Source organism: Myotis daubentonii, chromosome 13 (genome assembly GCF_963259705.1).
Source record: "Myotis daubentonii chromosome 13, mMyoDau2.1, whole genome shotgun sequence".
Taxonomy (NCBI): domain Eukaryota; kingdom Metazoa; phylum Chordata; class Mammalia; order Chiroptera; family Vespertilionidae; genus Myotis; species Myotis daubentonii.
The window spans coordinates 21,309,687-21,324,818 of NC_081852.1; the positions used below are offsets into that span (position 1 = coordinate 21,309,687).

General features: G+C 57.2%; 1 protein-coding gene across 1 annotated transcript in view; it reads right to left on the reverse strand.

The window, feature by feature from the left end:
- Positions 1-15,132, reverse strand: part of LOC132214646 (cadherin-23-like) — a 317,401-nt gene that overhangs the window by 142,748 nt on the left and 159,521 nt on the right. Inside the window, exons 7-9 of the mRNA XM_059661973.1 lie at positions 14,368-14,562; positions 10,709-10,837; positions 2,961-3,039 (exon numbers count right to left, since the gene is read on the reverse strand). Of these exons, the coding sequence (XP_059517956.1) occupies positions 2,961-3,039; positions 10,709-10,837; positions 14,368-14,562 (403 nt within the window). The remainder of the gene's footprint in view (positions 1-2,960; positions 3,040-10,708; positions 10,838-14,367; positions 14,563-15,132) is intronic.

Below are 15,132 nucleotides of genomic sequence, written 5' to 3' on the forward strand. Positions count from 1 at the left end.
CGCCTGCTCTGGGAGTCTCCGAGGCCCTCGAACCGTCTGTCAAATGAAAAGGGCTGCAGAGAACCTGGGGCTGGAGAGCCCCGCCGGGCACTCAGGCCCAGCTTGGGACAGTCAGCGTGAAGCTGCCCTGTGGGCATCCCTTCTTCCTGCTTCAAGACGCAGGTGTGAGGCCAGAGCCTCGCAGGCAGTATTCTGTGCAGCAGTGTCTGCGCTGGTTGAGGGACGTAGAGCCGAGGCCAAGTCCCAGCCTTCTGTCACCTGCTCCCCTGGGGATCTGCCCTCCTGCCGCCTGCTGCTGTGGGCTCCTACTGAGGCTGGCTCGCAGGGAGACTACGCCAGGCCAGGGCCGGAGGAGAAGGGCAGGCAGGAACAGGTGGGTGGCAACAGGTGAGCCAGGTCTCGGGATGGGGAGGGAAGAAAAAGAGGAGGACTGCCCTTTCCTCAAGCTGTCGGAAAGGATTCGGGTGGGATTGAGCAGTGACAAACAGGCCCGTAGCGGCTGCCCTGCGACTGTGGTCCAAGTGCCACCTTACCAAGGATGGCAAATACGTGCCACAGGCCTGGATGCCCCTCTCTCTTTCCACACCCACAGCAGGTTCTACCCACTGAATACAGCACCCGGCCTGTTTGGCTGCATGGTCCTCTTCAGGCAGCCATCACCAATCAATCAGCGTTGGCATGTGAGAGGAAACCCATTTGTCATCCTTTCTCAAAACCCCAAAACACATCTGTGCTGGCAGTGGGAATCGAATAAAGCTATGCTAAGTGCTCCGGGACTTCCAGAAGTTTCTGCCACCTGCCCCCACCCTCACACACACCCCCTACCTGTAGGTTCACATCCTGACTCTCCCTTCCTATCTTGTTGTTTGCACTGGGAACTTGGCCCAGGAGAGTATGTCGCTGGACCCTCATAGGAAGCGTCCTATGGCAACCGTCCACAGATTCTAAGCTCCAGGCCCAGGCCAGACACCACAGCTTCAGCAGCTCCACCCTCTTGCCTCCTGCTCCAAGGGAAGGGGGAAGGAGGAAGAGCTGGCTGGGGTCATCTGGGAAAACTGGAGAAGACCTGGGGGGTGAAGGGCAGTCGACCGGGCACCCAGCATGGACCTGGAATGGACCAACTGCCCTGCAGGATGGCCTCCCAGAGTCACTGCAGGAATTTCCCGTCTGGCCATGACCGCAGGCCAAGCCCTGGCTCCCTGCTCCCCGGCCCAGAGACAATGAGATGAGGGGACAATCCCCCACCCCGCCTGCACTGCTGCCCCCCCCCCTCCATCACCCTGGGGGCTCCCTGGTGCTCCCTCCAATCTCCAGTGCAAGTTCCTCGTCACCAGGAGGTACTGGCTTTACCCCCCAGTTTGGAAAATGCACGGAGACCAGCAGCGGCCTGCGCCACCCTCCTCCTCTGCCCACCAGAGGGGACTCCGCCTCCAGCAGAGCGGCTTCCTTCCGCGGACTGGCCTGTCCACACCTGGCCTAAGGACCACCGCCTGGGCGCTGCGAGAAAGGACCATCCTGGCCACCAGCCCAGGCTACACAACGAGATCTCTGTCAGTGCCAGGGACTCAGCATTTCGGTAGGAGCCCCCGGAGATTCTTGGCTTATTAGGGTTTGAAACCCCACTATCCTAGAGTAACATTCATTCACTCATTTATTCCACAAGTACATGTTGGGGCCTACTCTGCTGGTAGCAGAACAGGGAAGCGGGGTGGGGGGAGCAGAGGCCTAAACCCACACTGCTGCTCGGCACCGGAGCTGGCCTGGCACTGCTCTGGGCCTTGGGTCCCCTGGGCTTAGAGGCACGATAGCAGTCACGCCAGCAGCTACCCGTCACAGGGAGCCCCTTATACCCTCGATCTCCTGCATTTTCAAGGATGTGAGGGGTCTCCCTCCCTCCAGCAAACCCCCAGCTTCCCGAGAGTATTATTAGCTTAGAACAGTAGTAACAACAGCTAATACAGTACCTCATATACATGAATTAAGCTCTTTACATATACTGTCTTCTGACCTTTGAACCACCCAAGGCAGGTGCTCTTGTTGCTTCTGTTTTATGGATGAGAAACTGAGATATGAGACCACCCAAGGCAATATGCTCAAGATCCCAGCCTCTCTGTTCTTGGTCACTACACCTTGGTGCCTTTTGAGCTTTAGGGCGAAAATGCCCCCAAATGCCATTCCCTATCCTCGGGGGTGTGGTAGAGAGGTGTGATGAGGTGGCCTGCCATCCTCGTGGCCATCAGTCCGACCTGCCCAGATGTGCCAGGCTGGCCTAGTGGGCAGAGCAGGGAGGCCATGTGTGGGCAGGGGTGAGAGGACAGGGCCACAGCCACATCTGTACGTGAGCGAGCAGCTTCTCACGGAGGTCTCGCCAGCCCCGCGCTCCAAAGCCACCCGCCCTGGGACAGTCGGGCGGAGCTGCTGCTTCAGTCAGTCTCTGGGTGGAAACATGGGTCAGGGAATCCATCACCCAGAGTCTGTCATTGCTCTGCTCAACCAAGAGATCAGGGAGGGAGAGGAGGGCGTATGTGCCTGCCCCGCTAGAGTCCAGGCGACACATAAATTTCCAATGGTCAGAAATGTGAAAAGAACATGAAACCAGCCCAAGCAGCTCTATTAGTTCTCAAATGATGTCAAACATCATTTCTTTCTTTCATCGAGTCAGAAAAGAAAACCCAGAGTACCACAGGAGGTTAGATGGGAGTCACCCACGATCCAGGCTCAGAGCCCCTGGTGCCCGATGCCTCCGACCTGGGCACTGGCACACGCTCCTGCCCCCCAGCATCGCCCAAAAGCCCCAGACGTGTTAGCCTCATCCCAAGCTCCCCTCCTCCCCTGCTCCTTCCTCCTTCAGGCAGTCAGCCCTTCTCCAGGTCCTTCGTCAGAGATGGCCCTGGGGCGGGTACCCTCATATCACCGTCCTGCACACCCACTCCCCAGAGCCAGGGATAGCCTGGCCTTACCTGAGACGATGGTGTAGCCAATCCCCCGGGGGCGTCCTTTGTCCTGGTCGATGGCGGTGATAACGCGCACAGTGGTGCCCTGGGTGGGAGAGAGAAGGGACTTGAGTTTGGCTGCGAGGCCCCCAGGCTGCTGCTCTCTTCCTTTCTGGCTGTCCCAGAACCCGGAACCCGCAGCTTCCCTCTCAGGTGGATGCTGCCAGGCCAGCCGGGGGAGCAGGTGCCGGGTGCTCAGGCCTCAGGTGTCCCCCTCGCCCCTAGGACATACACTGAGGCCCCCAGGCAAACACCTGTGTCCTTAGGAGAGGCCCGATCTTGCTGATACTCTCACTCGCCCTTCACCTCCCCATCTCTCACCATTCGGTGAGACCACCCAGGAGAGGAGAGCCGATGGAGGAGCAGCCAGTCGGGGTACAACAGATCTGGCTTCTATTTCAATCACCCATCCAATTGCTGTGTGGCCTTAGGAAGGTTGCTGCACCTCTCTGGTCTCAGTATGCCCCACCTTAATACGAATAACAGCAGAAACCCTGGGACCTTGTTCTCACTAGGACCTGAGTAAAGAACATCAATGGTCAATTACTCTAAGAATGAAAGCACCATAAATCCTAAAAGCGAAGGTCTCCAGGGATGACTGTGGCAACCCTGGGCCCTATGAACCATTGCCCATCCAGCACCACAACCGGCAGTTCCTACCTCAAATGGCTCTCCCACTCCGCTTGTATTTTCCTTGTAGTACTAGAGGAGGCGGGGCCAGGAGCCAGGACTACCAGGATGGGGATGCAAGGGTCCCTGCTCTTGGGAGCACAGAGTCTGTGGCAAAGGGTCAAGGACATATGCATGCACACTACATACATATGGGGTGCTTAGATACAGAAGTCCACCTGGAGGAGCTGGCAAAGGATTGTACATGTAGCGACAGTTAGGGTGGGGTCATAAAGAATGTGTAGGAGTTTGCCAGGGAGAGAAATGAAGAGGAAGGCGTTCCAGGGAAAAGATACAGCACAGGCAGGAGCTGAAGAACGGAACTCTATAGCAATCAATCCATGTGAATGGGCATGTCCAACTATCAGTTGATGGATTAAGTGAATGAATGAATGAATGAATGAATGAGGGGATTCTGATATCACTACCACTTGCTGAGTCACTAGCTCAGAGCAGCCTTCCCTTTGCTCCCCAGGCCCTACCACACCGCTGTCCGGCCAGCCATGCCGGCTCACCATGCCGCCTCAGGTCTGGCCCAGGCTGCAGTTTTCCCTGCTCAGTGGACAGCAGGATAGCCCTGTCCCTGTCCCCTAGGGAAATATCAACCCTGACATCTGCTTGCATAATAAAGGGCCCCCTGGCCTTGGTGCCTCTCACCCACTCATCAGCCGAAGGCTGAATCCCGCAGGCTGCACCCTGCGTCCCCATCTGAGCACCTTCTCTTGTGGCGAGAGGCTTGTTTCCTGACACGGGCCCCCTGACCTGGAGGGTGGGGCCCTGGGGTGCAAGGTGCCTCCCCTCCAACTCCTCCTGGTCTCACTGCCAGGACACAGGAGGGGCGCCCACCATCTCACCCTGCCCAGCCGATGCTGCCCCTGCCCAGCTGTCACCCCGTATCTCCTGGAGCTCAGGGGTGCAGCCCAGAACAACTCCCGGGCCGGCTGAGAGGTGAGAATTTTCCAGGAGAAATGTCTCCCACAGAGAGATGGACACAGTCCACGGGCCGAGGCTGTGCAGAAAGCAGGCCAGACCCCTCCTGGGGCCCTGCCCAGGGACAGCAGCTCTGGCTAGATCCCTGCGAGAAACGGACTGTTCTGAAGAAGCCAGAGAAAGACACTGTCAGATGAGCATCCCACTGGGTGGGCTCTGAGGACCCGAGTGGTGCCGAGCCTGTGAAGTGCCAGCTGCGGCAGGAGCTGTCCTGTCTCGAGCAGCCACGCGGTGTCACGGCTGCCAGGATTTTCTACGTACCAACTCCCTTCCCCCTCACAACGGCCGAGACAGCCCCATTTACAGAGGCAGAAACCGAGGAACCAGAGTTAAGCAGCCTTTCCAAGTGAATGATGAAGCCAGGATTCAAATTCAGGCACTTCGGCTCCCAAAGGATCTTGCCTGCCAGGCGACGCTGCCTCTGCCGCAGGCTCTGTTTCAGTAACGATAACGGTTATCTGTGAGGGTGGTTGCTATAGTGCTTCTAGACCAAGCACTTCACAAGCACTAACTCAGGCCAAATTTGGGAAAACCTACTGACCCCACCCCTGCCTCGGAGATGGGCAACAGGTGCTACTAGGCTTAAGGCTCCCGGGAGTAGTCAAGTGGCAAGGAAACCTGGCACCCTTTGTCCCCAGACTTGCTGATATGAAGACAGACTCTTTCATGTAGCATTTGTTAACAGCCCAGACCCGGGAGCAGTGGGAGGCCGTTTGGAAAGCCCTGCGTTAGACTTGAAGGGTCTACACCAACGCTTCCCCACACCACCCTACAGGGAGCTCCTTTTTGGAGCCTGCCCTTCCGGGGGTCACTCCTCACTCAGGAGAGGCCTGGATTTGTCCCCAAGAGGAAGCCCTGAGGGTGTAGGACTCTGGCAAAGGCTCCAGCTGCCAGGACAGGCTTTCTGGACGTGGGGACAGCTCCCTTTTTACAGCCTCATCTGGCCTGGGCCACACACGTGTTCTGGCATGAGGGTCCCGGGGCCGCCCCTGGTCTGCTGAGGGACTGTGGGGTTTGGGGGGTGGGCATTGCTGGCCTGTGCAAAGAGGAGACTTTTGCACAAGAACCCTCAGTCCTCATAGCTGTGCGCGGACCTTCCCTGAGGCCGCCTGCACTGGCCGCCTGGCAACCTGGGTGGCAGGGCTCAGAGGGGTCTAGCAGGCAACCCAGCACCGGGCGGCAAGGAGGTTGGCTCCCCAGGCAGAGCCACACCTGAGCTTCTACAGAGTCAGATCTAAAAGGCTCCCGACAAAGTTTGGGATTTCATCTCTTTTTGGGTAACTAAATCCATTTTTAATAAAACTCTGAGCTTTTAATACAAGTGCAGCCACAAGGACTGGCAATGTTATAAGAAGGAATTAACAGGGAGGAATGGGGGCTCTTGGGAACCCACGAATCTTGTTTCAGATTATATTTTCAATATACTGAAACTTATTTCCAAAGACGAGGAGATGGAGAAGGAGGCCTCCGCCTGGCCCGGAGCTGGGCCCCTCCCTGGGGGTGCACCAGGGTGTGGCAAGGAGAGCAGGTGGGCAGGCTCAGGAGGGCTGGAGGTGGGGCTCACCCTGGCATGGGCTTCTTCTCCTTACAGGAACCCAAGTTGTGAGGAGGAGGCCTCTTGGGAGGCCCCCCCAGAAAGGCTGAAGGTACATGGGCCTGTGGAGTCCCAACTCCTTGTGGTGGGAAAAGCAGCACAGCAAGAGGGTTAAGGTTTAACTCTATGGCCAGACTGCCTGGGCTTGAATCCTTTGAGTTACTTTACGTCTCGCTGCCTTGTTCTCCCCATCTGTAAAATGGGTATAATACCAGTTCCCACCCCTCAGCAACTGACACATGTAAGGCACTTGGAAGAGCTCCTGGTCCACAGCAAATGCTATAAAAGTGCCTGTTGCCACTCACTGGGGCCGGAACCGCTGTGAGCATCCTATGCATTCTCCCCTGAATGCATGTGCCATTCCAAACAATGTTAGCACATTCAGACTCCCCAGCACCCTACACTAGTAATCCCCACCCTAGAGGTAAGGCGTTTTCTGAGGGAGAGCCACTATTTGGGGAGCACCTACTATGTGCCAAGCACGATGCTGGGCACCCAACACAGGCTCTCCACCTTTTCCTCACAGCCTCCACAGTCAGGGACCACCTGAGGGAATGGGCTCTGAGGGTCAGGGATTCCTTGAAGTCACAGGTGGGTGAGCGTGCCTGGGGTGTGGAGGGCAGTGTTGGGGTGGGCCTGGGTGGGTGTGCCAAGGCAAGGGGGTGGGTAAAGGCTGAGAGGCAGCCTCCCTCACCCCCCCATGACGCCTGCTACCAGTAGGGTCATCCGGGCAAAGGCCAGGAAAGCTGAGACTTCTCCAGAAGGAACGTGTGGCTTCCCTGCTCTCCGAGGCCTGCCTTCTTCCAGAGACGCGGGCCAGGGGCAGCTGAAGCCAGCACCGGGCTCTGCCTGCCTCCACCCTGGTCCACCTCCCTCTCTCCCCTCCCCTGTCCTCCCCCCGTTTCACGACAGGATTAAGGACCCGGAAGGGGGAGTCTCTCAGGAGGGGGAGGTGCCCTTGGGGGGAGCCCGGTGGGGGCTGAGGGGACTTCCGACCAGAGCTGCCACAGCAGATTCTGAGGCAGAAAATCCTATTTCTCAGTTCTTAATTCCAGTCAATTCCAGTCAAAGGGCTGATAGGCATCGGCCGGCAGTAATTTGTGCAGTTTATCCGCTCTTTTCACCTTCTATCGGTCCTTCACTGACGGGCAGGCTGACATGCCGCTGCTCAAGTGAGGAAATTAAAATTTGATGCAATAATCCCAAATAAGAAGGATTTTATTAGGTAATATATACACTTTAGATGAGGCATGCTGGCCTGATACTGTGATAGAGAGAGGCATACATGCTGGGAGCCGCAGATAAAGAGGGAGAGTGGGCCGGGGTCCGAATGGAGGCCCCGGCCAGCAGAGGCGAGCGAGGCCGGGAATGGGGCCGCCTGGGTCCCCCACCCGGGAGGCTGAGCGGGCCAGGCCTGGGGTGTTCCGCGTTCAATCCGGGCTCCACACTGTAAAGGGACGTGGAGGGCCTGGATCAAGGCACAGAAACCAATTAGAAGCCTGGAAAATCAGGCTCGGGTGTGCGGGAATCGGCCTCTAGCAGAACAGCCGTGCAGGAGGGCTGGGCGCTGGAGGGCTTCTTCCACGTGGGGGACAGGGAGGCAAGGCAGAGGCGTGGACGCAGAGATGGCTCGGGGGCACTTGGGAGCAGGGAGAGCCCCAAGCCCCCAGGAAGGGCGGCTTCAGTGTCCTCATGGGGACAAAGGGACAACCCAGCAAGGCAGAGAGATCTCAGGATCCCTGCGCCCGAGACAGAACACATCAGATGTAAGAAACCGAGCGTCAGGAGAGAGGCGCTAAGGGGAGTAGGTGTCCTGTTTGCCGGGCCTGAGGGTCACCCTAGCACAGTGATGGCGAACCTATGACACGCGTGTCAGAGGTGACACGCAAACTCATTTTTTTGGTTGATTTTTCTTTGTTAAATGGCATTTCAATATATAAAATAAATATCAAAAATATAAGTCTTTGTTTTACTATGGTTGCAAATATCAAAAAATTTCTATATGTGACACGGCACCAGAGTTAAGTTAGGGTTTTTCAAAATGCTGACACGCCGAGCTCTAAAGGTTCACCATCACTGCCCTAGCAGGAGCCTGTGGGATTATCTGGAGAGGAGAGGGTGTGGCTTAGCACAGGGCCCTGCACACAGGAAGGGCTTAATAAACATCTAGTTTATTAATAAAAGTGTGAAACATAGAGTGAATAAATGGATAAACTCAGAAATCTGCAGATCTGAAACAATATTAATATTACTTGGCTACGATATAGGGATGACAGAACAAAACACCCTTCCTACTGGCTATCAGGGCTCTGAGATGAAGCTGAGGATGGGACCCCCCACCCAATCCAACTTCTATACCTGAGGACCGGCTGACTCATAACCACCGGACTGACCGCCTGCAGTGCTGGTGCTTGCGGGGCACCTGCTGGGTGCTCTACCCGAGTGTGCTAAGCCCTCAGGCGAGAGGGGCACTGTGGACATTACTGGCCCGTCTCCCACGAGGAAGCAGTCTGGAGACTGGTGATGTGGCCAAGGCGAGTGCATGGCTGTGCAGGGAGCTTCTCCAAGTTCCTCTGGCTGCCCAGCCACCATCACATCCTCACTTCAATCAACAGGTGGTTCTACCCATCTTCTCTGCATTTGGTCCTGGGCACGATGCCCTGGGAGGCCCACAGGAAGCTTGTGACAAGCTCCAGAGACTCGGGTATTTTGATCCCTGGGGGCTGTAACGCCACCCACTTGTACATCAGGGAACATTACAGGTGTGACTATACTTTAGTGGTCAATTGGGCAGCACAGGGAGTCAGTTCTACCGGAGCTGAGGCGAGAGGGATGGCTATGTCTGTGGGCCAGTGAGGATGAAGCCAGGAAAAAAAAATTCTAACAAAGGTGGTCAGTGATCTGAAAACCAACAGATGGTCTTTCGCATGAGGGGTGATGACTGGGGTGAGAGGGCTGGTATGACCCTTCACTCATTCGCTCATTCATTCATCCATCCATTCATTCCATAAACACTTCCTGAGCACCCATGTTGTGCGATGCCCACAGCAGACCCCAACCCTGCCGAGATATACTTTAAGTCCATCCGAGGAGCAGAGGCGGAGCAGGTTGTTTAGGGTCATGAGAATTAAGACGGGGTGTCTGCGGCAGAGGGCAGGCGGGAGGGCCTGCCTCCTGAAAGGTCAGGGAAAGCCCCTGGCTGAGAAGACGTGAGCTTAGCAAAGATGTTTTGGAGGAGACAGCCTTCAGGCTCACAGGCTGGAGCCTCTGCTTCCATGGATCACCACGGAGAAGGCTGTGGCAGAGGCACTGAGACGCCCCCCTCCATCCTCAAAGCAGCTCAGACACCTGTGTAGGAGGCCAGAAAGGGTCTTGTTTGTTGGACCCTTCAGTCCAAATCTGGGCCCAAGAAGGAGGTGGCTACCGCTGCACACCCAGAGGCTGAAGCACAGTGCGATCGTCGGGCCAGGCCGAGCCTCCGGACTGCAGGTCAGGCTGCCTGGCCTGTGGTGGCCCAGGGGCACGGTCTGCAGCCGGGTCAAGGGAGGCCCGCCTCCCGCGTGCCCGATGCTGAGAGCGTGCGGATGTGCAGGCGGGGCCCTGAGCATCCACTTGTATGTCCTTCCTCAAAGCCCACGGAGTCCTCTCAAAAGGAAGGGGGGGTTTTCTTTCCACAGAAGCTGCTCTCCAAGCTGCAGGTCCGGGGGATTCATCTGCCCAGAGGAGCTGCCTTTTCCTAATTCATCGGCCCACAGCGGGTATCTTGCCCAGTTTGCACAAAAGCACAGATGGCTACCAGGCGAGGGGTGCTGTCACTGCTCGCCTGGCCCACCGCTGAGCGGGCACAGGCATGTGTTTTGCTCTTAAAGACACCCAGACACGGTGGACTGAACCAGGGGAGGCACGCGGCCCCAGGGCAGCCAATCTACAGGCTGGCTGGTGATCTATGACCCTGTGACATGGCACAAAACCCCGAGCACAGCTAATCAGGTGTCTCTCCTGGAATCCTGGGCTTGAGAAACCTGCAGCCTGAGCCGCTGGGAGGGGCAGCTGGAGCAGCGAGCCCTCGGGGAAGAGCCACGTCTGAGAGGGCCTGCGAGCAGAGGGCACGCTGCCGCCATCTCTGAGTAGTGTCCGTGGGCAAGAGACGTGGATGGACCCATCGGCCTTGAGAGGTGAGACTGAGCCACGCTGGTGTTTCCGTGAGCCTGGCTGAGTCCAAAGCTGCTCCCAGCCCAGGCTGGGCTTTCCAAAGGTGTCCCATCAGCCACATACATCTTTCTGCATTGCCCCCCTTCACTTGCCCTAGCAAGTCTTTGTTCTTTGCCACTCAGCGCCCCTGGGGATGAGGTGAGGTGGGGTGTTGTGTGAAGAGGGAGGGAGTTGGGTTTTCACTCATAGGGATGGGGGGGGGGGGCAGGAAAGCCAAGGAGGAACCTGTCCGACCGGGCAGGAGTCTCACCGGAGGAGAGTGCTCATAGATGTTGGTGCTGTAGGGCAGGTTGATGAAGATGGGGTCCATGTCCTGGACATCTGTGATGATGATGGCCAGGTTGGCCAGGGTGGACAGAGGCCTGGTCTTGTCTTGATCCTAAGAAGACAAAAATACACAGCCTTAGGTGAAGTGATGTTGTGGACAGGCACACATGCACACAATACACACACGTGCACACATGACACTCACGTGCACAAACATGTGTGCACACGAGCACACATGTGCTCCTGCACTCCCACAGGGATGTGGAAGTTCAAGAACTCAAGAACCCACACTGATCTCTGACCTGTGCAGGAAGACACAAACAGCCCCTCCAGAGCCCAGTGAAAGGTGGTTAACCCAATGTCGCAAACAGGCTGGAGCAGAACTCGGTCTCCTGCCCTCAGCCCAGCCTGGGCCTGACCCCCCTGGATATCTGGTGGGTGGGGCAACTGGCTTGGGATTCACCCAGGGGGGCGCTGCTCCTTTCCATGCCCACTTTCTGCCCCCTCTTATCCCCGAGCCTCAACATCAAGGGAATGACTAGGATGGGGGTTCTTAGAAGAAAGGCCCTTGGACCCCAGAGGGGCTGCTCTGGGACCTGCATCCCTACTCTGCATTCTGGTTTCCTGATCAAGTTATGTTTCCAGCTGAACCAGTAGGGGGAGCTCCAGGGCCTGTGACATTGGGGGACTCCAGGAAGGAATCCCGGGAGGTCACAGGCCATCCCCTGTAGCCAGACGGGCAATGTTTATACCCTCCTAGTTAGCTGGAAATGTAGTCCTGTGAATGCTCACCAAGAAAGAAAACCTGAAACCCCTATTTTATTACCCTAAAATACACAGCCCACTTAAATAGCCCACTACTATTGAATAACAATAGTTAACAAGAATAACAGCTGCATGCTGAATACAGATTATATACCAGGCGCTGTGCGAACACTGCTTTTGCTTTTGTGGGTGTTATGTGTGTCTTAGTCAGTTGAGTTTACAAAGACTCAGAAAGGTTATGTAACTTGTCCAGTCACACAGCTGGTAAGTGTGCACCCAGGACTCAAACTCAGGTCCTTTTGACATAAAAATCTGCCCTTCACTCTCTTGATGTGGGACCCTAACATAAGCTCAGTCCCTGACTTGCTGGGTCACCTTGAGTAAGTTCTTGCCCCTCTGGGAGTCTCCGTTTCCTTTTCTGTGAGATGAAATGGCCTCTATGGACCCTTGGGCTTGTAAATTCTCTGGTCTGGGAACTGAGGAGCAACTGTCCTGGGCTTAGACTTGTCTTGGTTTGTCTGGGGTGACCTGAGCACACACGGCATTCCCCACATCACAAACCTAGTGCCTGCTCCTGCCCTCCCTGACGGAGCTGGGGAGCCTCAGGAAGGAAGGCTGGTTGTTTTCAGAGTCCTCAGGGGCAGCCAAGGAGAGAGTAGAGGGCCTTCGGGGATGAAGAGTGTAGCAATGGAGGGGAGAGTCTGGAGGCAGGAGGAGCTGGGCAGAGGGACCACGGGGAGACAGCTTCCCAGGCTCCAAGACCAGGGTGTCCACAGCCTAGGCTTGGGGACTGCCCATGGTGAGAGCTCCCAGCCAGGGACCCGAATGGCCACCAGGCAGACACGGCCAGAGGAGGAGGCCTGGCAGGAGGCCCCTTGACCTCTTGGGCAGGGGCTGCTAGTGGTTCTGATCTACCATTACCAGGCTTTTGCTGGCAGGTGGCTTCGTCCATCCTGGCACCTGCCCTCCCCATCCCACACTGTAGCTTCAGTCCTGCTCCTGCCACAGATGCCCACGTCCAGCCCACACTGGACTCCATGACTGGAGACAGGGAGTGGGCATAGCTGGCAGGGCAGGCACCTTCCCAGGCTCCCAGCTGTCACTCTGGGCCTTCAGCTCTCATGCTTGGTCACCTTGGTACCCACCCAGTGGTGGCTGGAACCCACCCTGCTCCCTGCAATGCTACATAGGAGAATCTCCTTGGGGAAATGCCCAGCAGCCAAGGGCACAGCACCAGCCCCAAGAGGGATCTGTGAATGGGAGGTGGCGCGTGGGTGTGGGGTGGAGGGAGCCATCAATACCAAAGGGAGTCCTGCGCCCCTCCTGCTCTCCCACGTCAAGGCCTGATTGCCGGGAGATTAGCAGCAATTTAACTGTATTCACCAGCCCAGCTTGAGAGGCCCCGCCACCCAGACTCACGCCTGTGCCCAGCTCCACTCTCTCCCCCATCTGCACGAAGCCATTTATACGGTGGATGGAAATGATCGCATAAGGACAAGCTCATAGTGAGAAGAGAGCAAGCATCTGTGTGTTTCTGGGCCCAGGGGTGGACAAATGGGGAGTGGTAGGAGTGGACCACCCGTGTGTGGGTGCAAGGGAGTGCGGAAGGGGGCAGGTGGGTGCAGAAAGCGGCTTTTGGCGTTGCTAGTGCCCCAACCCCGTAAGTCAGCTTTGCAAATACCTGCACACCCCTCCTCCCTGACAGCTAACACTTAACTAGGAGAAGGAAGGACGAGGGTGTTGTCTGCAGTGGCCTCTCCAGGGGCCGTCGCATCTTGACCAAGCCTTGGGGAACCTCCTCTCTCAAAATCAGGCCCTCGATCCATCCAGTGGGTCTTTCCCAGAGATCTGGGCTCTGTGACCGGCCATGTGGAGCCCCCAGTGCTACTGACAGCCCCCACTGCAGCGTCACAGATTCAGGGGCTAGATGCTGTGTGTCAGGCAAATAGGTCCTGGAGGGTCAAGAGGGACCCCAATGATTTGTTTCACTCTTGGCCTGAGCTTTGTAAAAAAGTCTGCTCTCCTTGCTACCAGCTGAAGGCTCCGGCTGTACCCGGAGGCGGTAGCCGGGGGCGGGAAAGAGGACAGTAGAGGGCAGGACTATTTAGGGTATAGCGTGCCTGTCCCCAGGGCCCTGGCAAACAGCGGGCAACAAAGGAAAATGACTGTGATGTTCTGGAGACTCAGAGACTCTTGGTCGTGGGCGCTGGACTGGGTGTCAGACAACCTGGTTTTGGGTTCTCATTCCTCCACTACTCCTGGGCTATGAGTCGCAAGAGTGTGAGCCCCCAAATGGGATAATTACTTCTCTCCTGCCCCCCCTCTCCTGACACACTCATCCTGGAACTCCCAGGGCCCAGCCTGGTGCTTGGCACAGATGGGTGCCCCCTACTGTGTGAGTGTCATCACTCTAGGGAAGTGGCCAGGACCCCTCCCTCTGCCTCCGGTGTGTTGGGTGGTGTCAGGACACAGCTGGGGTCACACCTCTGTCCTGTGTCCCACGGTGAGAGGCCACCCTGCACCATGAGTGTCCTGTGGGGTCACCAGTGCAGATGCTGGAGCCCCGCGGCCGGGGCACTGCGGACAAGTCACCGAATGGCTTCTGTACCTCAGTTTCCTCATCTGTAAACTGGGTCTCTTTATAATGCTACGACACAGGGCTCTTGTGAGGTTTAGTGAAGACAATCCATTGAGTGCTCAGCACAGTACGAGGGACACAGCACGGACCCTCAGCAACACGCGCTGCCATGATGATTACCATCACCGGCATCACTATTCCAGGGGTCTGGAGTCGCAGGCTCTAGGCTGATGCTCTGTCACCCCCTTCATGGCTGGGAAGAGGCCATATGTGGCTGTGGGGCCCCGGCACAGACTCACCGTGGCGTTGACGGTGAGCTGGTAGGCCTGCGTCGTCTCGTAGTCCAGCTCCTGGATCACCGTGACGATGCCGCGGGCACTGTCGATGGCGAAGAACGGGGAGGGGGGCTGGAAGGAGTAGAGGACGCTGCCGCCGGCACCCAGGTCGGGGTCGGTGGCGTTCACGATGAAGATGGGCGTCCCCACCGGTGTGTCCTGGGGTGAAGCAAAGCAAACAAAAGGGTGAGCGGAGCTCGGAGCGGCTGCCTCCACCGCAGACTATTCCCCCAAAGCCCATTAGCCACGGCCCTCCCGCCAACCAGACCGCGGCCTTGTCGTTTTTATTCTAGGAGGGTTCAGAGGAACTTAAAATGCTGTATCTCTTTTTCCCCCTTTTTGATGGCCTCCTGGTGGCTGTAACGGCGTGCGTTCCAAAGGTGATCCGCTCATCCTGGAGTTCTGGATGAGCGCCTTTCGGTCCCAGCCCCTGCTTCTGGGCAGTTTCCTTCCTCTGCTGAGTGCGCCCTGGCCGCCCAGGCCCCAGGTCCTGAGTCCGCGTGTCGGGAGGTTTCAAGGGCAGGGAGTGGGGAGGTGTGTGCTCCGGGCATGTGGCGGGGCCCTGGGGGCTCTGCCTGGCACCACAGAGGTTACCCGGCTTGCCCTGGGGTGGGGCACACACCTGCCACCCCTAGGCCGTGGCAGCCTGCCACCAGAGGGGCCCACAAGGCCTGCTCAAATGTCACCACGTCCTGGGAGCCCCCACATCCTGGGAGCCTCTGCCATTCA